This window comes from Chinchilla lanigera, unplaced genomic scaffold (assembly GCF_000276665.1).
Source record: "Chinchilla lanigera isolate Chin_1 unplaced genomic scaffold, ChiLan1.0 scaffold00005, whole genome shotgun sequence".
NCBI classification, from domain to species: domain Eukaryota; kingdom Metazoa; phylum Chordata; class Mammalia; order Rodentia; family Chinchillidae; genus Chinchilla; species Chinchilla lanigera.
This window is the reverse complement of record NW_004955406.1, coordinates 27,995,804-28,023,163: the sequence shown is the minus strand read 5'-3', so window position 1 is coordinate 28,023,163 and position 27,360 is coordinate 27,995,804. Positions and strand designations below refer to the sequence as shown.

Below are 27,360 nucleotides of genomic sequence, written 5' to 3'. Positions count from 1 at the left end.
CTGTAGTTATGGGTAAATTAAATATTTCTGTAGAGAATATATGGACTGTTTTAGGTATTGAAATGCAAATGACAATATACACAATGGCCTATTTAAAATTTAAATTCCATTTGTAATGTAAGAAAAATCAGGACACACAAGTAAGATCATTTTCCTAATTTATAACAGAAATTTATTTTGAATATAATTATGTATCTTGTTATTGTAATGCAAGAAAAGATGACAGCAGCATGATAAGATTATGAAGAAATGTCAGTTTGGGGACATGAAGTAAATGTGAAAAATATGTAGAAGATTTTAACGTATTGACCATTGACATTTTGTTTGTTTTCTTTTAGTAACCCGTCCCCCAGCTCAAGTCTAGAATACACATTCTCAGACTTCTTAAAAAAAAATTGACCTCACACATATGCATGAATCTTGATCAATAACTTTTTTGCTCTTGTGATTTATCTACCTCCGCTTTTTCATGACTCCCCAAGATTTTCATCATGAATTTTTAGAGTTACAGAACCAAATTCACTGTTCATATTCTTTCTTTCATCTTTCCTCTTATGCTGTCTTGAAATTGACTACATTTTAATCATTTCTCAAAGTTCTTTCTATTCAGTGTCTTCCTTTATTTACAAATGTGTACATGTGCTCAATCAGTGTCAGTCACTTCTTTAAATATTTAATAGCATAAATTCTAAAGCCAGAACATCTGAGTACAAAGTCAGTGCTAGCCAAGTGTGGTGGCTCATGCCAGTAATCCCAGCAGTTGGGAGGCTGAGGCAGGAGGATCTTTGCAAGTTTGAGACCAGTGTGGGCTACAAAGTGAGCTCACGGCCAGCCTGAACTGCATAGCAAGACCCTGTCTCAAAAAGACAGCAACAACAATAAAAAATCTCAGCTCTGTCAATCACTAGTCAAATGCAGCATTTAGCTTCTCCAGAACAAGGCGCTTTGCTGAGAGAATGAATGAGTTAATATTTGAAAAGCTATTAGAGTAATATTTGGTGTCCAAAAGCACCAGTCTTAGTAATTTGTGTACAAAATTTTGTTATTAAGCACTTCTTTTATTCTGAGAAGTTGCACATTTATCTTTGATCGCTCTACTAGGAGCTAAGTACTAGATAGCTCTATAAAGGATAAGGAAATTAAATGAACCTAACTCGGCCTGAGTAGAATTGCTGTTATGGCACTGAGAAAAGGCAAAAGCCAAGGGGATTCAAATTGCTAAAGTGAGATAAGTGGTTACGAACGTTGCCCGGATGCTGAGAAAGCTTTGCACAGTTCCACAGGAATCCCCAGTAGACTTTTATCTTTTTAAATCTTCCTATTCCTTCTGCCTCAGTGTGGCAGAGTAATAGCTCTCCTATTAATAAGGAAGGAAACTCAACACTGTCTTTTGGAAATAGCCTGTTTTTGTTAATAACACATACTTGCTCTGTGATAATAGTTCTGGATATTGTCCTTCAAGTTCTTCTAAGTATGAGAAATAACCCAGCTGCTCAAAGGGCTCTCTGGCAGAACCCGCTTTGTCTCTGAAATGCCTGCAGCATTGAGAGTGGAACATGTACCATTGTACACAGTGATATTGACTAAATATTTGTTTAATGTATTTGGTTAAACTTATGTAATAGTTTCAGTTATAAACGTGATGATGGGGAAACATTATTTTCCTTAACTGCCTACAAAGTGCCTATTAAATCTAATTAGAGAATGTTTGACTACCATTGTATAGAGAGACATGTGTTATAGCATTTACTGAATACGTCAAAATTCAGTTCTATCTCAATTATCTTTTTAGTGCTCATCAGTGTCTAAATACAAGAAAAGCTGAATGGGTTTGCTTACATTTGATAACAGCTCTGGGAAGTAAAGCTAGAATCTCTTCCTTGGAATGAATGTGCACAGTAGCGCGCTATCAGTTTTTATGCTTTTGCAAAATACACAATGTTAAATATCATATTAAGCAAAGTAGAAAAATAATAATTTTGTACTCCATTTCATACTGCTAGAATATTGACTCAGTTACTTGTCTCGAGATGAAATGTAGACATTGTTTGTTGTTACATGCTTTTCTCAATTTCTTCTATTGCATTCCTGGGAATAAAATTTATACTTGGGAGAGGAATATCTCCTTATTTCCCTTGCTGATACACAATTGTACATACTCTGTCTCAATGCATCACATAATGGTAGACAGAGGCAAGAGAGCGAGGGAGGGAAAAACTCCGATTCTGCAGTCTTTGGTTGGTGTCCAAGTTCCACTCTTTACTAATTGTGTCATTGTGCTCAGTCAACTGTCTTCTCCAGGTTGTACATTAATCATCTTTTAAAAAGGTATAACTTTGCTATAATAGCAACACTGTTTAAAACTGCCTGGCATATACTAAATGTTTTTGAAAATGGTAATGTCATTAAGTATTCCAATGATTACAAGCACAGTTTCAGGTGGGTAGACTCAAGAACAGATGCTAGCATTTTTTTTTTTTTTTTGGTGGGGGGTTAGAGAGCAATGAGAAATAGGTCAAAATTCTTCCACTCTCAAGAGAAGACACTTATGAAAGAGGAAACCAAATTAAGGGTAGATTACTTAGAAGAATTAAGGTACAATGCAATAATCTTTTATTGGAATTTGTAAATGTGCAATGAAGCTCACATGGAGAATCAGCCTTCCTGTAAAAGTCTATTGCTTCATCCATAATACCTAGATTCGTTTCTCAAGTATTCTAAAAGCTGCTCCTTAAATTTCGTGGAATAAAAAGATTTCAGTTATGCAAAATTTTGACAATTTTCTTCGTGAGTGGTCAGCTTCAATTTTTGGCTAGATTGTTCTCATAAATTATGTATATTGATATTATAAACCTAGACATTCTTGAATACTCCTTTATCTTTTTAACAAACTACTTATTTTTTCTTATCTAAAGGAATAAGGAAAACAAAGCTTGTCTTCTTCTTTTTTTTCTATTTTTTGAGACAAGTACTCACTATCTAAGGCAGTCTGGATTTGAACTCACTTACATAGCGCAGGGTGGCCTTAAACTCACAGGGATTCTCTTGCTTCAGCCTCCTAAGTGGCAAGATTACAGTTGTGCAACACCATGCCCTACAACTCATCTTCAAAACAAATCCTTTACCTCTTAAGTATTGTATGTTTATAGAAAAGCATATGGTATGACGTAAGGCATGAGGGAATAAATGGCTTACAAGCAGTTTACCATAAGTTCAACCTGATGTAGGAGGACCTCTTAGTGGCAGTCTCAACATTTGTGACAGTGGTTGTGTTAGTTGTGCTATTATTAAAAATAATTCGATTATTTCAGTGGTTTAAAGCACAAAGCTTTATTTTCCATTTATATTGTATATCTGCTACAGATTAATTTATTTCTGTAGAGTGTGTATGGTTACTCTAAAAGTCAGGTACAGGAATAAAATTATTCCTTGGATCCTTAATAGCAAAGAGGAAAATGAAGAAGTTGCAGGCAGATGAAGGCTTTTTAAACTTACATATAGAAGTGACACTCTGTTATTTCAGTTCACACTCTCGTGGTCAAAGCAAATTAAATATCAACCTTAAGTCAGAAGGATAGCAGCCCAGTTAGGTGAGGCTGTGAGAGAAATCTGCAAGAAGAGCAACAATTGTTTAGTCCTTGGAGTTAACACTATTGGAGAGGGGATTATTTTAACACTGGCTTGGTTTAGAATTGACAATATATGGTGGTGATTGAAATCAAACCATTATAAAATTACGATGATGAGGATGATAATTTCAAAATTGCACACAATGGAACCTTTCATTACCTATGTACTGTTTGGTTGTCTATTATTATCCTGCTTCTGATGCTCCAATGGGATTTATACTTATCTTAGAGGGTATAACTAATAGGTCAGTTTATAGAAAGAGCATGAGGAGATATTTTTCCACTAATAAAGTCCATCAGTGTAGTTGACAAGAAGGTCAAACTATAGCAACAGAGACAAACACATCTGTGACAATTTCAGGAATATAGGCCAAATATAGTGGCTGGAGAAGAAAAAAAATCAAAAAGGAATAAATCAGGTAATAAGTGACATTAGTAGAAAATGACAATAGCTAAGAAATTAGTGCAAAGTTAAGGAGCATGATGCTACACCAGGTTTTACAAATATATTTCTTTTTTAAAAAAAGAGAGACATCTTACCAGATAGAGTAAGAAAATGTGTTCTTAAATGGCAATCAATAGTTGTTTAAGATAATTTTTATTAATGAACTATTGCTGTATACTAAATACCTCAAAGGAAAACATATTTTGCTTTTCAAATTCTATCAGTAATGAACTTTAAATTGGCAACTTGCAAATCTATTCTTCCTTTTCTTGCATAAATCCAAATTGTCTATTATCCATAAGAGAAAATGTTTCATTCAATTTACCACATATATGTAAGATTCTAAATAACCATAGATAACCCCCTTTCTGTCATTTTTTTCTGTTCATTCTATATGCCTCATCTGTCAATGTGTTTTGTAGATGTCAACTATTTTTGCTCCATTCCTGATAAGAATTTTGTTCAGACACTTTCCATTGTACAGAATTTTTGCATTATTTTTTGACTTCTTTTATTCTTTTTGAGATGCAGCATGCATAAAGTCCCAATAAGAATTTCTATAATACTTTCTTATAGAATACAGTGCTGCTCACTCTAACGAGGGTTCATATTTCCTATGATGTCTGATGCCACACAGATAGTAGTCTCTGGACTTGAATAATGCATTATCCGTAGCCCTTTCTGCCTTCACGATTTCATCTCTGGCTTGAGTAGCGATGTAAAAGCAGAACTTACCAAGCTGGTGAAAACTGAAAGATAAGTGACTGAAGATCTAAAACCATCTCAGTAATCTGAAGAATAAATGACTTTAAAGCATGTGACATGCCAATGGCAAAAATGTGAAATTAACAAAGATAGTTGCATTCTGGCCTGTAATATTCCAAATATTCAATATATAATTCTTCCATGTTAAACTTTGAACAATTCTGAAAGATCTTAAAGAAGACTTAACTAGGTTAAAAAAGTTGTGACGTGATATATAAGAGCAAATTTGCTGTATGCCATTGGATAATGGATGTTTTTCTCCATTATGTTACTTGAAAAGGCAGCAACATTTCAGTGATCAAAGCTTGCCAGATGATGTTCCGGGCATGGAATTTCAGATTACTACATTTTCTTTCCAGCCAGATTATAAAAGTTGAAATTAAATTACTTTTGCATCTTAAAATGTATTTTCAGCTGCCTTAACCTCCTAACAATTTGAATTTAATTGTACTTTCTTTACTTTGAAACTACAGTCCTCTATTATCAATTTTTGAACTCAAATGAAAAATTATCTTATTTTTAAAAAAGACTATTTTGTTTTCAACTGAAAGGTTGCTGTGAGAAATATAAAAATTTCATTACCTTAAACTGTATAGCAGCAGTTGAAAATGTTGGAACCCATTTTAGTTGAGTACATGAAAAATACCCTCTCGCATTTTCATAATTTAAAAATTTCAAAAGCACTTTGGTACAAACTCTCAAAGTTCACTTTTGGTTTACACTGAAGTTTGAAAATCTCATCCAAAATAGAATCACACTAGAGAACATTATGATCTGCACTGAAGATGGATATTGTACAATCTCAACTTTTGTGTAAAGGACACAAGCATTGGGTAGAAACATTTTATTTTTTGATGCTTATTATAAAGTATCCAGTTTTATGTTGATAATGTTAATAACATAGTGTGTTAATTCTAGGGAAAACATTTAATTACTCTTAGTTGAATTAGTAATGCTATTTTTAAAAGTAAATTTATACGTAATATGTGATCCTTTATCTTGAGAGATAATCCTGTTCAGTATATTATGTCAGTTTAAGGTTGTCTGGAAAACTACAAACTACCTTGTGGCTTTGGTAAATGTTAATTTTATACTTGGAATGTGCTCAGCACTGCTAGCTCTAGGCCTGCATATGTGAAACTGACACATTTTTGTCTTCGAGTTATTTATTCTGGTGAGTTAGATAGATAAAAGAAGCAAAAGAATATGGCAAAATTAGACTTACTACTTCAATATTGATTGATTATTTCCTGAAAGTCGTTGGTAAGTGTGCTTGGAAACCTCTGACCTGGAACTTGAAACATATATATTAAGGTAAGAGCGTAAGAAGAGAAAATCAGACAGAAATCACAGGTTTTGCAATGTAAAAAAGCATGGCACGTAGAAAAAGATGGAGCAATATGGAGAAAGCTAGAGGATCTAAAATGCTGTGCTGGCGTATGGTACTGTGTTTACAGAGCTTATAATGAATTCAATTGAGTTAATTTCCCCCACACCTCTGTCTATGCCACTAGCTCACTCTTTCCCTTTGGGTTTGTAGCTTATCACATGACAACTGGGGTACATTTTCTGTCCCTTAAATGTTGGTCTTGGCCATGTGACTTTGGTCAGTGGAAAGTTAATTGACTGCCATAACAGCTTGAAATGTACTTCTGAGGTTGAATTTCCATTCTTGTGCTCCACCACTCTCATAGGACAGACATTGTCTTGATAGCCCCTATCGCTTTAGTTCAGGTTCTGGCATGAGCAAGTTGCAGAGCCCATGGCATCACGTGGAGGCTGACTCCAATAGTAGGGTGAAGAAAACACAAAGAATCAATCAAAACCAGGCAGTTTGTAGCACTCACTGAGTACAAAATGATTTCAAGACAGTTACAAAATACATGTGGAAAAAAAGGAGGCAAATGGGGGTTCTGTAGCTACCTTTGATGTGTGAAAATTGGAGATAAAATGAGGAATCTTCCAAAACTGTAACTCAAACATACCAAGGGAACATAGATGACCACAGACATAAGTCTTGAGTAGTGTTTTGATAACTCTTTGAAGCATTCTTTTCCATCTGAGATTATTGAAATGCACAGGACAGCTTATTGAAATCCTGATTCTAATATGGTAAGTGAAATGAGTACTAGTGAGAACATAGCGTACAAAATTCCTACTTTGTTGCACTTATCTAAAAGTCCCAAAGAGAAGCAGAAAGGATGAGGAGTGTTGGCCTGCCCACCACTTGGAACAATTTTATTCCTCTTCCTCTCCCTCTTTTTTTAAAAAAATTATTTTATTTTATTTTTTCAGTTTAATTTTAAGGACAGAGAGAAAAAAATTTCAAAACACAGTAATAGGAGAGTAACAATGGTTAATACATTGAGTATTTTTATCTTTAAATTACTCAGAGTACAAGATATAGGCATTTAATGGTCCAAATAATATTAGCACAAACCTTTCTTTTCAATAAATTAAGAGAAACTAATAGCATAATGATCTTAGCTATCTTGTGTGTGCATGTACATTATATATATATATATATATATATATATATACACACACACACATATATATTCTTTGTGATGGTTGTTTGTTTGTTTATTTTGCTTTACCTTCCTTCTTTCTCCTTTCCCCAATCCCAGTTTCTCTTTCCTTTTGAAAGTTGCTTCCCATTTCACAGTATCTATTATACATGTTGGATCTTATTTACTTTTTCAGCTTCTCACACTAAGGAGACAATATGATGTTTGCACGTGTGAGTCTGATTTATTTCATTTAGGAGTGTGGTCTTTTACCATGCACTAAACTAAATTTTAAATGGATTAAACATCTAAGTATTAAGACAGAAATATGAAATCTTCTGAGGATAGAATAAGTAAAACACTTAAAGATAAGATAGGCTATTTTAAGAATAAAACACTGATCACACAAGAACTATCACAATGAATCGACAACTGGGATATTATCTCATTAAAAAGCATTAGAAGAGCAAGAGAAATCATCAACAGAGTGAAGAGACAACCCCCAATGTGGGAAAAAAATGTTTGCCAGGTGTTCCTCAGACAAAGGATTACTATGACAAACATATACAAAACTCAGAAAAAATCAGACTTCCCAAATTTAATGACCCAGTTAAAAAATGGGCATCAGAGATGAATGCACACTTCTCAGATGAAAAACTACAAACAGCAATAAATATATGAAAAAATATTCAACATCACTGGTCATCCCAGAGATGCAAATTAAAACAACACTGAGATTCCATCTCACTCCAGAAAGAATGGCTATTTTTAAGAAATCAATCAATAACAAATGCTGATAAGGCTGTGGGGAAAAAGGAATCCTTTTCCACTGTTAGGAGTGTAGACTTGTACAACCACTGAGGGAATCAGTGTGGAGATTCTTTAAAAAAACTAGGTCCCATTAGAGGTCCCATTTTGTCCAGATTTTCCCTTTCTGGGTATCTTCCCAGAAGAATTAAAGACATCATACCACAGCAATATATGCATACCCATGTTTATAGGAAAACAGTTTGTAATAATTACATCTTGGAAGCAACCCAAATGCCCATCAACCAAGGGATGGATTAAAAAAGATGTGGTCATTTGATACAATGGAGTATTACTGAGCCATAAAAAAGACATACTTGAGACATTTACAGGTTTATGGATCCCTCTTCCTCTTAACAGAGAAGTAATAGGCTGTTCAGTTTGGGGCTACAACAATGTGACCCAACTTCTTTACTAGTAGTGTTATGGTACTGTCAGGGTTACTACCTGTAAAATACCCAAATAGTCTTGCAAAGAACTTGTAAAAGTTTTAAGAATATATAAAAATTTAGATTATTCATTCACTTAGTCAGAAATGATTATCCTTTTTTAAAAGAGTCTAAAAAACTTATCAATGTTAAATCCAAAATCACAGGATAGGGAAGATGATCTAAAAGAGAGATGGAAGGAGAGGTAGAGAGGGGTGGGGAAGAGAGGTAAAAAATCAAAATGTGTTATATGCATTTACCAATTCCTACAAAGAATGTAATTATTATGTACTGCACATCTGTACTAATGAAAATAGAAATAAAATCAAACAAACAAAAAAGTAACAGGAGCAATGAATACCTACACATGTATGTTAGAATGTGAGTTTATGTCATAGAATTCAATGTAAGGTAAAGAATTTAATGACAGTTCCTTCAAATGTTTTCCCTTTATCATGTGCCAATATTAAGTTTAAGTGATTATGAATAATTTCTTCTGGGAGAGGGAAAATATAGATTTAGAAACAAAATCTGAGTTTCTTTGTATGGATTCTAAAATTAAAGAAGTATTGCTGTGTACGAGACATGACAAAGAATTATTTTGTATAATCTATGGGATCAGATACTAACCAATTTAGTTATACATAGGAACATGTCAACTTTAGGATGATTTTGGTACCCTTATGTCTAAAGTACTAAATATTTAAATTGTACCTTAAGAAATGACTCAGTTTTTTTTTGTTTTTTTTTTTTGGTATCAGGAATTGAACTCAGGACTTGTATTTGCCAGGCAGGTTCTGTGCTGCTGAGCTACATACCCAGATCTACTCAGTTGTTATTTTCTTGTCTTTTTTCTATGTTTTCTATGTTTGTTCATACATGCTTGCAGGACATAATGTTTACAATGCTTTTGTGGAGCTCCTATGCATACTTAACCCAGCTTAGTTCCCTTCCACCTCACCTTTCCCTCCCCTCTCCCCCACGTCCATCCCTTGATCCCCCTTCCACCTCAGACAGATCTGTCTCTCTACTAAAACTAAAAATGTGTGGCTTTTTAAAAAACTACTATCAACTTTTCTTATTTTGTCTTGCTGCACAATTATATATGTATATGTTTTTATATGCATATATTACATACCTGTATATATGTGTGCATATATATGGGTAGATATAGATATATATTACATATCTAGACATATGCGTGTATATAGTAAACATACTATATATCAACATGTAATATCTCTTTGAAGTATTTTTTTGGCAATCATTTATATTAAATACTTGAATTTATCATTTTTATAAAACTATATATACTTCCTTCTTAGACAGTGAACATGTGTTTCATACACCGTATTATATATTAAGTACATATGTCTGCCCAGTGCAGTTTCTCATGTGCAGTTTTTCATATGTTATCATGTACTGTCTGCTTGAATTCTGTTAGTTAGGTGTCTTGTAACAGTGTGACCAGAATCATGTCAATTGTACAAACTACACGTGCAAACCCTTTATTTGTTTTCTATGAAACAAAAATCTATATTTGTATAGAACTGTACTATTTAATTACCTGTATATCCACATCTGCTTAAGTAGTGAAAATGAAGTTTTTTTTAATATATTTTATACATGGGGAGAATCTCCTGAGGCTGTTTTCTGAGATACTGCTTATGTCACTAGTAAATGACAAGCCATTTCCTTACAACCTGATTTCTTTATGTTCTAGGCTTGAAAATTAATGACTTGCAATCATATTAAAAATAAAATAGATATTTTAAATTTTAAATTAAATACCTAGAGCCAGAGGTATAGCTCAGCAGTACAAGTGTCTGCCTGGCAAGTGAAAGGTCCTGAGTTCGATTCCTGATACCAAAAAAACAACAGCAAAATAAATAAATATCTATATATCATTTTATTCATTTAAATATATACAGAATATCAGAAAACTTAAAGATAAAGTTCTTGGTTAATCTAGAGAGATATTGCTACTGTCATTCCTGGCAATGCTGTGATTTAATTGTGAGGGGTTCTTTGAATCCTTCACTTAGAGATTACTCCCGAGCAAATCTTCCTATATAGCTTCTCTGGCTTGCTATCTGATAAAAGATTAGTATTCAGGTTTTGGAGAGTGACGTGAAGGGCTGCTAGTGGTGGCACAACAGTTATGGTTTAAAGCATCGTCTTACATATGATAAATGCATTTGATTTTACTTGTGAAGTTAAGTAAATAAAATAGATTAATACATAAAATTAATTTTTTAACAAGACAAATGCTGCAACCATACAAAAAGCAATTTAAATGATCTTCCATCATAATACTACAGAAATACTAGTATCTCATACTTTTATGAGACACCTTTTAGGACATGAGAAAAAAATCATACATCCTGTATGTTATCAGAAATGTTCCTATGAATGTCACATACACATATATTGGTTGATTATAAATTTTGTCTTAATTTATACAAAAATGCAAAGAACATCTATTAAAATGAAATAACAGCTGAAATATCATTTTTTTCTTTCTGATTTTTCCTTACTAACTTGATGGAATTTAGTGTTTTGTATGGTGAAACAGCTAGTTTAAAAACTCTTTCCAGAGATTTGGAGTTCATGATCTAGGCTTTACAGCTCCACTGACTACAGCAGCTGCCACTTTTTTGGGTTGCAGCCTGAGAAGCCTATGGTTGGCAATAAAACTTTATGAAATCCCAGAAGTGCCACGTGGGTTTCTTTGCATTTTTACTGTGTAGAGGAGATAAATAGGCAAAAGGAGGTAATATAAAACAGATAATAAATGGAAAAATAATAGGGAGAAACTAGATTTGCACTTACATTTCACCTTGGACTTATTATTTTTTAATTTATTCAAGGCAATACACTAATTAAACATGACTTAAATGTGTATTTTCCATTTTTGATACACCTGCTTTAAATAAGGTTTATGGATAAAGATTTTTCTTAATTGTAACCCTTAGGCTATGTTCAGCTAAAGGCAGCACTGAGCAATATGATTATAATATTACGGAGAGGGATATCGTTGGTTTATTGATTTTTCTATGGCTTTTAGCATTTTAATAACACAGATGTAATTCTCACAGAGCATAACATTCCTTTTTCTGCTACATAATTTAGTTTGATTTTTGGAAATCATTTCAGTGCTGAAGTTTAGTGATAATCAGTTGCCAAAATTTAGATTTTTCCTAACATTTTTGTGCACAAAGCCAATTTATTTTTCTGAAAATAATTGATGTAATGGTTTCTGTATTGGCCAGTTGAAGAAAGAAATCTACTTTTGTCCTTCTAATTATTTTCAAGTCTGTTGAATTTCATTATTCTCTGCTTATCACTTCTCTCAGGCACTTGTTTAATTGGATGACAAATGGAAGAGTATGGCAGTCTCAGTAGAAAGTTCAGCTAGTTATGTGCACAGTTATTAGTTGTTCTGTTACAAAGTAGTAACTGAAATTAGAAGCTATTGATATACTTAAGGAATTCAAAAATACTTAATAGTCTGAAACTTTAAAAGGATATAACAAAAGAATTTTAAACTTTTAATCTTAACCATTAATACATGTCTCAATAAATATTCCAAATATCTTGTTAAATATGGATTTTCAAAGAATAACATTTTTGATAGAAAATTATTGTTTGGAGTAAAATTGAAGGCACTTTACAACTGTTCTAATACATTGTACTGACATTGAAGTGAAGGGAAAATGAAATAATAATAATGACATAGTTTTTAAATGTTAAGCATATGCAAAAGAAGTCTATTTCCAACCCGTTGTCCTCCTTTAGTATCCTAGCATGGCCCAACAATTGGTGAAAAGACTGTTGCTGGCATTGTGTCAGTGACAGATTGTCCTGGGGTGTGCTTTCTGTGTACTGCTAGCTGCGATGGACTGGCAGTGCCCTTGATTCCACTGCCATCATCCTCTAATATGATGGTAGGGGCTTTACTTGACACTGTATGTGGACATTTTTAGTTATTCTGCCAAGGAAAGCAAATATATAATTCAATGCTTTCGTTTTTATTACCACCCCATTAGCTTACAGTCAACTGCTCGACTAAGCCTTCCAGAAAGTACCATTATGTAGATGGTCAGGATTTAGGAACATACTCATTATCTATGCCATACAGTAAGATCAAATGAAGGGAGTGACCGTGTTCAGGGTAACTCTTTGGTTTCTGATCTTCGGGATTGTTCCTTTGTGCTCTCAGTAGAATTTGCTCAGTTGTAGGTTAGAGTCTATGCCGTCTGTGGCATGCTCATCTGAGTTATATGCTTTTGCCATCAAGGAAGACAGAAGGTTCTTCAGGATAGAGCAGTAAAGGGAAGTAGTTGGATCTGAAGGTACAAAAAAATCTGGGAGAGGAATGGGAGAAACCGTAGGGTGCAGCCCACGCATGTTCCTTTGCAATTAGAGATCACTATCTCCAGGGGAGAAGCAATATGGGCTGCAACTCTCCTAATCTCCGACGACTTTGTTATACTAAATTTAGGACTTCTGGTTTCATATATTCATTTAAATGGGATAGATGATACAATATTACTAAAAATGATTATACAGTACAATCAGTTTTATATGATGATTCATAAAACTTCCAAAATAAATGAGTATTTCTTTTCTGAGTTTCATGTTAGAAATTTTTTTTTTTTGCCATTGAATTTTAAAGCATGTGGTCATTTCAAGTAGATTCAGAGAATGAGGAGAATTGAGAATACAATTCACAGAACAAGCAACAGGGAAAAATAAAATGATTCATGTTTTACTTCTTCAGTTTGCTTTCATTTCTAAAACAAATCAGGTAAATGTTGCTTTGGATTACTTTTATATTTCTTTTTTTGTGGGAAGCAGCAAAAAGAAAGGGTGCCTCCAATTTCGCTAAATGTGGTTTCTCTGCTCCAAGAGAAGCATCCTTCAGGCCAAATCTTGGTAGCAACAGCTGAAGGACTATCTAGTAACTTACCAGATGTGGACGGCGACCCAGCCCTCAGCCTGGTGAAGTCTGTGTCTGTGGTCTGTAACTTCCCTGTGGCTATGCAGCTTTCCTTTTTTCTATTATTAATATTGAAAACATCAGAACACTCTTAGCCAACTGTGGTGTAATAACAATATCTCTTTAGATTTTGCAGAATGAAGTACAAGGTTGCTATTTACCCAGCCCTATGTGTTACAGTGCTCCCAGATACAGCTTGTAGAAAAATGTCAATTTTCTAAATGCATACCCATGCAGTTAGGATCCTAATGAAAGCCCATTTTGAGGTATAGCTTCTTAGGATTGCTGTGATTTAAAGTCATGTTATTTAAAAAAAAAATCAAAATAGCATCTGTAGGAGTGAGCTTTCAGGTTTGGGCTCTCCGTGTCCAATCAAGTGCTAATTTCCATGGCAACAGTGGTCCTAGCACAAAGAGGTCCTGATGCTATTTGGTAACTTTATTTTGATTAAATTGTGCTCAGTTTACCGTATTCTATGTTACATTAAATAGACAGTTTAAGAACTGAAGAAACTTCTCTTTTTTTGCCTGATGTGTATTTTTATATTTTAATGTCTCCTCCAAGGCCATACACAGCTTCTCTATATAGGTTTACACGAGGGTCTTTGTGGGTGGTGTGCTTGTGTATTACTTTGATGGAGGATAATTTATGGGATATGAAAAAATAGGTCAATCATTGTAGCCATGCCTGGACTCATAGTGGCAAGTATAAGAGCAAACTGCTCTGAAGCAATTGCTGAAGATGTGGTGCTTTTTGTCCCCAAATATAGTGTGTGCCTTGTCATTTGTATTAGTTCCTTGAACCTTAATACCTTACTGCACATAATCATATTGTGCTCTGTGTTGTTTGTTATTCTTTATGTTTTAAAATTTTAGTGATATTTATTTTGTACGTTTAATGAATATACTGACAATATTATTTAAAATTTGTTTTTCAAGTGTCAAACATGACTGCTTTTCCTCAACACCTCTAAGAAGATTGTAAAATTAAAATCCTGTAAATTAATCATTTTAAGAGCTAAATTATTTTATGTATGGAAATTTTAAGGAGTAGAATTAGATCAAATAACTAGTAGCATGAAATGATGTACACAGATAAATGATTCAACAATGTATCTTTGCATTACATTGTAACTGACATTTTTTTGCTTTTGATGTGAAAAGTAAATAATTGGGTATTGATTATATATCATATAATATTTTGTACTGCTACTAAATGGTTGTAACAAGTCCAAGGAAATATTGATAATATCAAATGTATTTAAATATATATATATAATTTATTTGTTAATGTGTCAACTAAGTATTGTACACTAAATATATAGCTCATTATTGCATAAAAATGCAGGAGAATTTTGTTTCATATAATGCACTCTTGTATTTTTTCACTGGTTATCATTCTGTATTTGAATTTACATTTTCTGACAGAACACATGATATTTCCCCACAAATAAGACCTAGACAGAAAGTAATCAGCCTTGAAAACTACAGATCAAATGTGCCAGTCCCAATCAGGCTATCCTTAACATATTTGTCATATTCTCTTGTTTAATGGTCAAGCTGTAAGGCAGGTAAGGCCAGGATACACTACTTTGGGCTGGAATTTTAGACTTCCTGTTTTCAGGACTGATTATTTTCCACCTAGGTCTTATTTTCAAGAAAATATGGGTACTATAAGTGGTAAAAGTTTTTAAAATTTAAAAAAATGATTTGAAAATTGTATTTGCATGTCTATATTTTGGTTTTATATACACCTTAAAGTTAACAATATGTAGAACATCCATTACTTAATTAAAACTGAGCTCTAGAAATATTGTGATAGGATAAACAATGAAGACTACTTTGAATTATTCTATGGTGTAAAGTGTTATAAAAATTGAAATAATAGTTAATGCATGGCAAACAGGAAAAATTAAATGATAGAAAACATTTAAACTCAATTTAAACTCACACATGAAAGAAACAAAAAATATCATGAAGAACAATCTTTTTTCTTTTTTTTTTTTTTTTTGGTTTTGGTTTTTCTCCAGTACCGGGAACCGAACTCACGACGTTGCGCTTGCCAGGCAGGCGCTTTGCCACTGAGCTAAATCCCCAGCCCCTCATGAAGAACAATCTTTACTTGAGAAAACTAAATACATTTCTTTTTTCTTTTCAATATCAAGATTTTCTAAAGCTTTTTATTTTTAAATCTTTAGTACTATGTAATTAAAAATGTTCCTTTGTGAGTAGTAATAGAAAAATATCATACTATCTTATGATATAATAGAAAGTGATCATCACTTAGATTTTGCTTTTCAAATATCTACTGTGTAATAATATAATGATATGTGGGAAGCTATATTTCAAAACATTAATAAATTAATATAGAATACAAGCTAATAAATTACACTTTCAATCAAAGGTATATCAACTAGGGCATTCACAGTATTATTTATTGTTCATGAGAGTGACCCAAGGTACTATAGCATTTCAGCTGATTTTTGCACCAACCTAGACCAATTATACTGTGTTTCATTGTAACTCTTTTGCAAGACACTGAGGGTGGGGGATAGGTGTGAATTAGACTGATGAAGCCAAGGAAAGTTTGAAAAACCATTTTCACTATAGAAAGTAGAGTGCTAGTAAGATGTTTAGAACAGACATTTGATCTATGGGTAAAGGAGGTTCCTAGCCTCATGACACCAAGCTAACAGGATAATCCTAGCTCCAGATAATGAGATGAGACAAGGTTTCTAAGACTCCTGACAGATCTAGAAATTCACATATGCTGGCACTGCTGCCTTTTCTTCAAGAAGTTCTTAAAAAGTGAAATAAATCAAGCATTCTTAAAGTTTTTTAAACAAAAATGAGTACATATATATGTGTATATATATATATATACATACACAAATTTAGCCTACAGTTATTGAATTATTACCATATGCCAGACTCTATTTAATTATGTATACAGGGAGTATAATTAAATGTGTAAAGAAGGTAATGGAATTAGATGATTACTTTGCAATTTTATAATTACTATAATAAAATATAAGGAAAGCCTTGCAGTAAAAAGAATAAGATATCATAATATTTTGAGAGATTTCATCTAATTATTTGCATGTTTATTAATTTTCTAACTTCAAGAAGCACTGCTTTTCAGTTTCTTTAAGAAATAATTGCTTTAAAATAATTTTGTCAAGTGAACCTATGGGGTCATTTTTCCACATCTTTGTAATCATTAGGCTTTATTTGAATACTAGCTATATGAACATAATAAACCATTATCTTATTAATGTTAAGTATAATAATTTATTTGTAATAACTTTAAAACATAATGAAATGAACTTAGGAAAGCAAGCATCACCACAAACAAAAGAAAACTTTAAGTAGCTTGCTTATTTATTTATACTTCTTTTATTGCTGCTTCTAGATGATTTTATTGGCAAAATACAAATTTATTTTTATCACAGATAAATGTGTTGTTTGAAACCATAGGTACCTGTGAAATGACAAAAAGATGATAAGTAGGTGAGTTAATTCACAGTGAAAAATTGTTATCATCTACATATCCACAATTTTCAAATTATGGCTTTGTAAAAAAATTACAGGTAAATATGACAATTCATCACGATTTAAAATGGATTGTTTTTAATTTTAAATATCCTCTTACTTTAATAACAAAAACAATTCATTTCTCTTTCATACTTTTTCATATTATCACATTTTAATTGCCCTTTTTCTTTATTTGGAAAACCAAACCAAATTAGAGGAGTAGTAAGCAATTTGCAATGGGAAAAGTATGAAGATCCAAATTTGAATATGACAATTATATATATGAATGACTTGGCTGGTCACAAAGAAAAAAAGAAAAAAATATTGAAAATATTGAAAAATTTTGCTAGTAAATATTAATATGCAAGTACAGAGAAATTTCAAAAGCATTCAGATTGGAAATCATTTCCTCTTTTAATCTGTTCCATTGATTCTCATGTCTGTCTATTTGCCAGTACCATGCTGATTTTATCACAGTAAATTTGCAGTATAATTTCAAGTCAAGGACTGGTGTCTTGTCTTTGTTGCACAGGATTACTTTTACTATTCTAGGTATTTTCTGATTCCAGATGAATTTCAGGAATGTTTTTCTCTAGAACTGTGAGGTATACTAATGGTATTTTGATTGGGATTGCATTGAATCTGTGTAACAATTTTGGAAGTAGGGCCATTATCACAATGTTGGTTCTTCCTAACCATGAACAAGGAATATCTTTCAATTTTCTGAAATTCTTTGATCCCTTTTTTCAGACTGCTGTAATTTTCAATGGATAGATCTTTTACTTCCTTTGTTACATTGCTTCCTAAGTATTTCATTGTTTTGGATGCTATTTTAAAGGCGTGGTTTCCCTAATACCTCTTTCAGTGTTTTTTGATTGTGTACAACGTTGCTACTGGTTTTTGAGTGCTGTAACTTTGTATTTAGCTACACTACTGAATTTGATTAATAAATCTACAAGAATTTTGGTGGAGTTTTGGGGATGTTCTACGTAGAGTATCGTGTCATCTGTGTATATTGATAATTTCACTTCTGCTTTTCCTATCCTTGTTCCTCTTATTTATCTCTCTTGTCTAATTTCTCTGGCTAATGTTTCCAGAGCTATATTAAATAAGAATGGTGATTGTGGACAGCAATGTATGTGCACCCATGTTTATAGCAGTACAAATTGTCATGATCAAATCTTGGAAACAATGCAAATGCCCATCAATTGAGGAATGTATAAAATAGATGTGGTATTTTATGCAATGACTGAGGTATAAAGAAAGATAAACTCAAGGCTTTTATTGGTAAATGGATGCAACCAGGGATCATACTCAGAAGTGAAATAAATCAGACCCACATGTGTAAACGTGATAATTGCCTCTCTAGCGTAAGAACATGAAAGAGTAAATAAACTTTTAAAGGTACAATATATATTGTAAAAGGGAAAGAGACTGCTCAAAATTATATTTGTATAATTTTGGAAAGCACATGTGCGTTTTCATTTACCATTCAACTCAACATGCATACAATTTTCTTCTTTAATTAGATTTTTTGATAGATTATTAAATTATGATCTATATCAAGGAATAAACTGCTTGCTGTCATTTTTATTGTTGATGATGATCTTTATGATTCTAGATAAGTGAACTTTCAAATTTTCCTTAACTATTATATCTGGCTTAATGTTATTGTAAAAAGGAAAGGAAAACTGAGATGACGGAAAGGAGAAAAGAAAGAAGGAAGAGAAATACACACACACACACACACACACACACACACACACACCCAGTATAGCTAAAATAATTGTACTACTAATCTTTATTGGTTTATTGAAAGGAACAGTTCATGCTTAATTTTTTGGCCAGTTTTACATGCTTACATCTGGTAATCAGAACAACAACTTTGAAGACAACAATATGCAATGTAACAAACATTGCTGAATTCCTACCTCCTTGTGTTTTGAAGCTCTGTATCATTTCTCATTTGTTGTATTATTTTTTATTCTCCTTAAAAGGAAAAACATTTCAGCAATCATCACCTTAAAAAATAGTATACTATTAGAACCCAAACATCATAATGTCTTCTACCATCATTAGTGATTTTTCCCCATTTAGAACTTTGTAGTAATGGAAACATGAATTGTACTCATTATTATATTTGTGGGATTCATTCAGGTTATTTTGTTATTATTTTTTATTTACTGTTACTGTGCTACAACTGTCTATTCCTCTATTTACCTGTGCAATATATAACACATTGCTAGTTTGATATTTTTCTGTTTGGGGTTCTTATTAGAATGGTGGTACTATGAATCTCTGTATCTCTTTTGATGCATATTTATTCAGTTTTGGTTGGCTGTACACCTGGCTCATAAGATGTATGTCTTTCTACATATACAAATACTTTCAAAAATTTTCTAAAGTAATTTTACCAATTTGCATCCCTTGAAGGAATGTAAGAGAATTCCTTTTCCTTTGCAGTATTATTAGCGTCTACTTTTTTCTGGTTTTATATTTTTGTAAAACACTTTTGATAAGTGGCTAATGATATCTTATTATGTCTTTAAATTTTATCGTCCTGATGAGAAAATTGAGCACAGTTGAATGATTTTTGAAATTTTAGATATTATGTATCAAGTATCTCTTTAAGATTACTCTTGCCATTTTATTATTGTTTTGTAGAATTTCATCATATATTCTGGATATGAGTCACCCATTGATTGTACAGATAGCAGTCATGCTGACCAGTAATTTTAATGTACACAATATCATAGAATGAGTGATTCTATAAGAAAAAGTTCATTTAAGATTTTTTTGTAAAATAAATATTAGTCCTCATAAATTATATTAAGACATTAGAGATATAGTATTAGTCCAGTACAGTATATATTCTCTAGTAGAAATTCATCTCTGAAAACAATATGTTTTAGATGATTAAAGACTAGAAAGATTTTTGAAAGACAGGGTAAGTGTAAACTATAGGATGAGGTATATTTGAAGAAAATGTGATCAATACACAGACAAAACTGAAAAAAAAATTAGGCAATCATTGGCACCGAAGTCTGTGTGAATGTTAGTACCAGAACCAAACTGAATTATTGCCCACTCCAATCACTGACATTTTAGAAACACATTTGTTCATACCCTATGAGGTAGGCCAAATATCCTTTTAAACTTCAACATTCTTTTTGTGGTCATCTGGCTAAGATGAAGTCACCAGCAGAGAAAATGGATCTCACAAGGAAGAGCTATATTATATTTACCAATATGTCAGTATTTCAATAGATATAAAGGAATGTAACTCAGAAACAAATTGAAAAAAAAAAAGAAACAAATTGATAAAAATTTTAATGAGCGAGAATGTGAAAAGGTGAAGATCATGATTTTTGGAGCTATGAATAAAACCAATCCTGAATAATAGTCGCTTGCAATTGCAACTATTTCCTTGTTGAGGAACAGGATGCAGTTAAACAAATAAAAGTAAAAATATATGAACAGTTGCTCCTCTGGGCTAGTAATTTATCACATTGCTTGAATTGCTGACATGACCATTTATTACGTTTTTATTAAAAATGACAGGTTGGAACAAGGAAGAATATTGCTACTCTGTATATGTTCTTGTCATAAAACCAGTAAAGAGTTGATATATGACAAGTCATTGAAAGGGGAAATAGACATATATGTATTCTTGGAGAGGGGCTAAATAAAAGAAATTATTTTCACTTCAATATTAGAATATTGGAAATAGTGGAATGGTGGAAATATTCTGCTTCCTAGGAACATTATAAGCTGTAACAATGTAGATTTTTGAGTATAATACACATTTTATAGAAGTGTAGTAAATGATGTAATATTCATAGGGCTATGCATTTATTGTCAAGAAGCAACCACTTCAGGCAAAATGATGAATTAATATTTTGTTTCATGTTGAAGGAGGCCTAGAGCAAAGCAGTTTTAAATATCTATATAAAATTATGTATGTATATATGTATAATTTCGGGAAGCACATGTGCATTTTCACTTACCATTCAACTCAACATGTATAAAATTTTCTTCTTTAACTAGATTTTTTGATAGATTATTAAATTATGATCTATATCAAGGAATAAACTTCTTGCTGTCATTATTATTGTGGATGATGATCTTTATGATTCTAGATAAGTGAACTTTCAAATTTTCCTTAACTATTATATCTCACTTAGTGTTATTTAGATTCTCGTTAGTATTTTGTGCTTTAGTTGTATATTGACGTGAGTTTGGAAAGAAATTTGCACAGTCTGCTTCAAATGGAATCTTGATTTCAGATGACTACAGCATAGGCAGTCAGTAAGTGTCTATATGAGCATGCAGCAATGATATAATTAAATATACTATAATGTTGATTAGGGCCTTGGAGAAGCATAATTCTCATGCATTTAAATCATATAATCCCCAAGCATTACAATTGCTTTTAATAGTAAGCATTTGATAATCCTGAACATATTTGAAATCATTACTGTTGGACTGTACATGTAAGAACCTCTCATAGATTATCTCTTTTTTTCTTCACAACCACCCTGTGCTGTAGAAATTTTTAACAATTTTGGCAACAAAAACTTCAAAGTGAGAAAGATTCCAACTCTAGTAAGTGGCAAAACTTTTATTCAGGCATACTTATTTTGTTCTACTTTAAAAAAAAATCCACTTATTTGAATTTTTTCTGCAAATATTTTAAATTTAGAATATCTAAATTCTAAAACAATAAGCTCTTTGAGAGTACTATTTCCATTTAAGAATGCAAATATATTTAGTTACTCTTCTTTTTTTGCTTTTATTGTTCAGAGTGTTTTTCTTCAACTAGTTATTGAATTAATTTTGTAAATGCAAAGCACTCATTTGGTATAATAAATTTAATTCAGAAATCATCTTTTAAATGCTCAGGACAGAGAAAAATTTGATATAAAGTAGAAAATATTACTCATCTTTAAGAAATTATCTGATTACATTGTATTCTACCCTGAGTAAGTTATAATTTATATTATTTTTAAATATATACTACTTATTTACATATCTATTTAGAAGACAAATTTTTGAATTGAGTTTATTTTTATACTCTGTAAGACCCATCAAATATGAAAATAATAGCCAATAATTCATTGAAACTTGGTAAAATGAAAAGAAAAAAATATGTTATGTCTATAAAATAAAAATATGTATATATTTACTATAATTTTATATCCTTACTGATTTTTTAAAATGTAATTTATGCTATGTTCACACAAACTGGCAGTTATTGAATCAAAAATGTGCTTGACGCACCTATTAGATCTGTTTTCCTTAACTTTTTGAAAATTACCAAATTTTCATCCCAGAGCCAGTTCAGCTACACCCTCAGTGCCACATACTCTACAGTTTTCCTTCATCTACCCAGCCAGACAAGCACATAAAGTTTCTACATGGATTTCACGTACAACTGCATCTAACACAGCACCGCAGTGGCCCCACTCTTTGTGTTCTAAGCTGTATGTCTCTTTGCTTTTAACTTCCTCTGTCCCGTTAATAAATAAAGTGCTTTTCTCATCATGTGTGCTATTTTGCTAAACCTTGACTGCAATCAGTAATGGATTATGGTCACATTTAATCATTTTTATGTTTAGCTATTGAATGACACCTACTTTCATAAATGGAGAACCTTAGATCAGATTTTCATATATCAGCTGATGATCAAAAGTTCAACCTTCTGTTGGTACATTTACATAATTCAATTTTGTCAGACGAGTACCTGTACAGAAATGTTTGTATAATAATTTGTCGCTTATTTTCTACTTATGTTAATTTAATTATTACATTCAAATAAACTGTATCACATTCATTCATGCTGACACTAGTGAGACATGTAGGGTCTGTAAATATGATACAATAGAAAAAGAAACTTATTTAATAGACTGGTGAGTTTTAAATTTTTACATCAATTTGTACAAAATCACTGAATTCAGTTGTGAGAGATACATGATGAAATAAAATTATAAACATAACATTTTATTATTGAACATGGTGAATGGTGAGAAATGAGTGCAATATATAGAAATAAGTACAGATATATTATAATCATTGTATTTATAAATTCATTACTTTCCCTTCCACTTAATATCAAGAACAGAGTAATAATAGACTCAGAATAAAAGAGATACTCATCAGGATAAAAAGACAATAATTATTCTTATTTAAAAATTGTTACAGCTGGGTTGTTGACATTCATGTAAACCCAACTACTTGGAAGGTGAGACATGACTTTGAGGCCAGCCTGGGAAACTAACAAAGATTTTGTCTGAAAAAGCAAAACAGAACAATAATAAAACTAAGTGATGCAATATTGCCTTCCAATTTTCAAGATACCATAAATGTGTATATGCTTAAAGTCAATTTTATTTATAAACTTACTAAAAAGAACATTTCCAGGAGCTTATATTATTTTTGCATGTGTGTGCATTTAAGGTAATAAATTACATTATTGGATTAAATGAAACTTCAACCATAAATATTTCACTTAATGTCTTTATTCTTCTCCCTTCCTTATTTAACTGCTAAGTTTTACATATAAATGCAAATTAACACATAAACATGCACATTAAATACCATATAATAAATTATTTATCTGAACAGAATAAATTTTTTTTTTAGTATCATTACGAGACAGTGACTAAGGAAAAATCCAAAGTCAGTGTAATATTAGGAGTCTGTCCTCCCTCACTCATAATAAACTAATTGTCAAATGATTAGTATTTGGAAAATTAGTATTTGGAAAATATATATAATTGTCAAATGATTAGTATTTGGAAAAATCAAATGATTAGTATTTGGAAAAGTCATGTCTTTTTCATGATGCAAATTGTGCGTAAACATCAGAAATATGAGAGCTTATGTATCTCATTCCCTGTTTTTATTTATTGCTTATGATTTTGGTGATTCCTTTATCATAAAGGTAATGCTTGAAATAACTGCTAGGAAACAGACACACATATTTTATTCTCCCAGTTAACTGCTTCCTCCAGTTTGTCAACATTCTCAGACCTCTTCCTTAGGTGTCTTCCACTACAGAGCACCTTTCCTCTGTATCTTAATCTTATCTCTCATGCTATAAACTTTAATAACCTTTTCCATTTTGATCACTATATATTTTCATTGTTTAATAATCTTGCCAGTTTTGTTCTTCACAATTCAGTTTTCTAGATACATCTTACTGCCACCACCTATTCAGGATTTAATCATCTCCAATGTGACCTTGTTATTTTTCTTGGTTCATTTTTCCCTCATGATGCTTCCTTCTTTGTTTCTTAACTAAGATTTATGGCAAAGTAGTACTAGGAGTGTTTGAAGGGGCAAAAGAGAAAATATTTCCTGTACGAGTGGCTCCTGTAATTCTAGTGAGTTAAGTAAAAACAGTCATGACAAATAAAGAAACTATATGACAATTTAGAAGGTAATAGCTACTGTGGAAAAGGAGAATAAGATAAATGAGAAAGAAAATATGGTTTGAAAAAACAGTAGTATTAATTTTTAAGACATTGGTCTAAGTAGTCCCAATACAATGAGATTCAACTGTGAAGACCTGAAGGAATAAATTTTGCAATATTTGGAGGAAGAACATTTTATATACTGGAACAGCAAATCAAAGATCCTGTGGCAGGAGGATCTTTGAGGAATTGTAGCAAAACCAGTGGGATGGAAACCTGATAAATAAGTAAAGAAAAATTAGTTTAGAGGTGCAAAGGAGCTCCATGGTGTGGCATATTTCTGAAAGTACTGAAGTGTCCAGTTTTAGCTTGAATGAGTAGGAAGCAATTGGAATATTGTAAATAACGGGGTAAAACTATTCAAATTCTGTTTTGCAAACATATTTCTTGTTATTGAGAGCAGAATATCTAGCTTAAAAGAAATATTAATATACTTTTCTGCTTCAAAAGGACTTTTTAAAATATTTATCTTAAGAATGAATTTCAGTCTCATGTATATGATTAAACTTTCTGTTTTTTTGTTTATTTTAAAGAGAGTAAAATAAGAAAAATCCCTAGAAATGATAGAATATTTCACTAAACAAGATGATAGGGATTCAGTGATGGCTGGGATAATTGTATTGCTGGTTAAACTTTAGTGTCATAATATTCTGATACTATCTGTTTCAAGAGATCCAAGGAGAAGTCAGTCCGCAGTATGAAATTCCTTAAAGAAGTACTAAGAGTGTTAATTGAGAACCAGAATTGCATAGAAAGATTTAAGAACTGGAAACAATGAAGGAATATTTCGTGTGGTTTTTAGAAGGATAGATAAAATTGCTTTGCCAAAGTTGCAAAAGCTTTTATTGAAAGTAGGATGGAATCTGGGATATTATATAAGCAAAGATATAGAATTAAGATTACTTCACTCGACAGGGCAAACAAAGTTCTGGTGCAGACATTGATGTTACCAGAAAAAATGGAAAACAGATTTTTACACTAACAGTGTAAAATAATATAATTAGTTTTTAGACAGCAGATTGGCAATGGCTTTGATTTACTGAGAACAAAAAAGGTGATTTTTACATGTTAAAATTCTTTCTATCTTAAATTATATGACCTTGTTATATCTTTGGTAAAGTCAGGGACCTTATATGAGCTGTATTTTGACCAAAGTAGTCTTCTATTATTATTCCAAAAGATGCCTAAGCAAGTGATAAATGAAGGTGAAGAAAAAATTATTGCTGTTGACTGTGCTTAGATGTATATGTTGCCGGTGTCTATCAGATCCTAGATCACTCAGTGATTTAACCATCAAATGTATAATGTGTGACAACTACATTGGCCTGAAAGAGCATTGCAGAGTCTGATTCATGTAATAAAGTGGATTTTTTTTTTTTTCATCAGGTAACAGAAACACGGACTGGTCCTCTTGGCTGCAGTAACTATGACAACCTAGATTCCGTCAGTTCCGTTCTGGTTCAGAGTCCTGAGAATAAGATTCAGTTGCAAGGTATGTGGGTGCAATTTCATTAATTTTCTATCAGCTTGGATGACAAACTATCAATTTTCAGTTTCTTTTCTTTTTTAATAAGCTCCCCCCCCACACACACATATACACACAGCGTTAGACTTTTGAAACTCTTCTAAAAGGCTAGTTTCGCAATTTAAAAAAACATCAAAACTTAAAACAATATAGTTATCTATTACATCTCTTGATTTTTATTACTTATGCTATTATCTCAATAAGTACCTATTTTTAATGGATCTACCTAAGGTTTTTTTCCTTATTGATGCTTGTAAAAGATACAGTCACCTGTACTGTCAGTGTAAACTAAACTATTTAAATTTCACCTCTTAAGGCAGTCAATGGAATCCTTATTTCTGATAAGTACAAATGTACTTGATGTGAACAAATATTTACATTAACATTATTTCCATTATGAAGATTGATTTGTGATAATGGTAATGAGCTGATTTTTCTATTACCATAACACCATTTTATCATAATAAAAATTAACAAATATGTACTCTCTCCCAGATGAACATCGTGATGAACATTTCTTCATTCTTAAAATGAGGAATGTTAATTAGACAGATATTTACACATATAACAGTAGAATTATATCAGGAAAATGAGGACATTCTCTAAAACAAGTTGAATGCTCAAAAGGAAATATTGAGTGATTATTCTCTAGTCTGTATTTTGGAATTCTGTAGGTAAGAGCTGTATTTTATTTTGTTTACTTTTGTATATACATGCTCAAATGTTTTAGAAATTATACTTTCCTCAACTTTTCTGCCTTAATAAATGTAATCACATCATCTTTTTTAAATTAGTCAAAATCATAAGTGAATGCTATTTATTTTCAACTGTATACCTCTGACAAAGTATGAAAATATTTCAATAGTTTAATTGCTAAGCAGTTTATCGATGTAATTTTTAAAGCTAACAAAACATTTTCTCTAATTTAATTGAAGTTTAGCATTCTAGTATTACTTGTAATTCTCTACTGTTTATTTCATTTTAATGCTTGTATTCACTTTCTGTAAGAACACCAATTTTATAAAAAATGAATAAAGAAATTTGGACTGATTTAGGTATTTGAATTGATTATTTTAAAGATTATTTATTAACAAGATATTAATTCATATTCTGCTTCATTGTACAGTTTTAGAATAATTTTACATTGCAAAACATCAGGTCCCTACTTTAAAAACATAATGAAAGAAATAAACAAAATTAAATCTAATTGTTTCTATTCTTTTCAATTGTTTCTCAGAATCTTG

General features: G+C 31.7%; 1 protein-coding gene across 3 annotated transcripts in view; it reads left to right on the top strand.

Annotated features, from left to right (window-relative positions):
- Window positions 1-27,360, top strand: part of Brinp3 (bone morphogenetic protein/retinoic acid inducible neural-specific 3) — a 370,214-nt gene that overhangs the window by 217,165 nt on the left and 125,689 nt on the right. For all 3 annotated transcript variants that reach the window (XM_005375093.2, XM_005375094.2, XM_005375095.2), the window contains exon 5: window positions 25,978-26,083. In XM_005375093.2, the coding sequence (XP_005375150.1) occupies window positions 25,978-26,083 (106 nt within the window). The remainder of the gene's footprint in view (window positions 1-25,977; window positions 26,084-27,360) is intronic.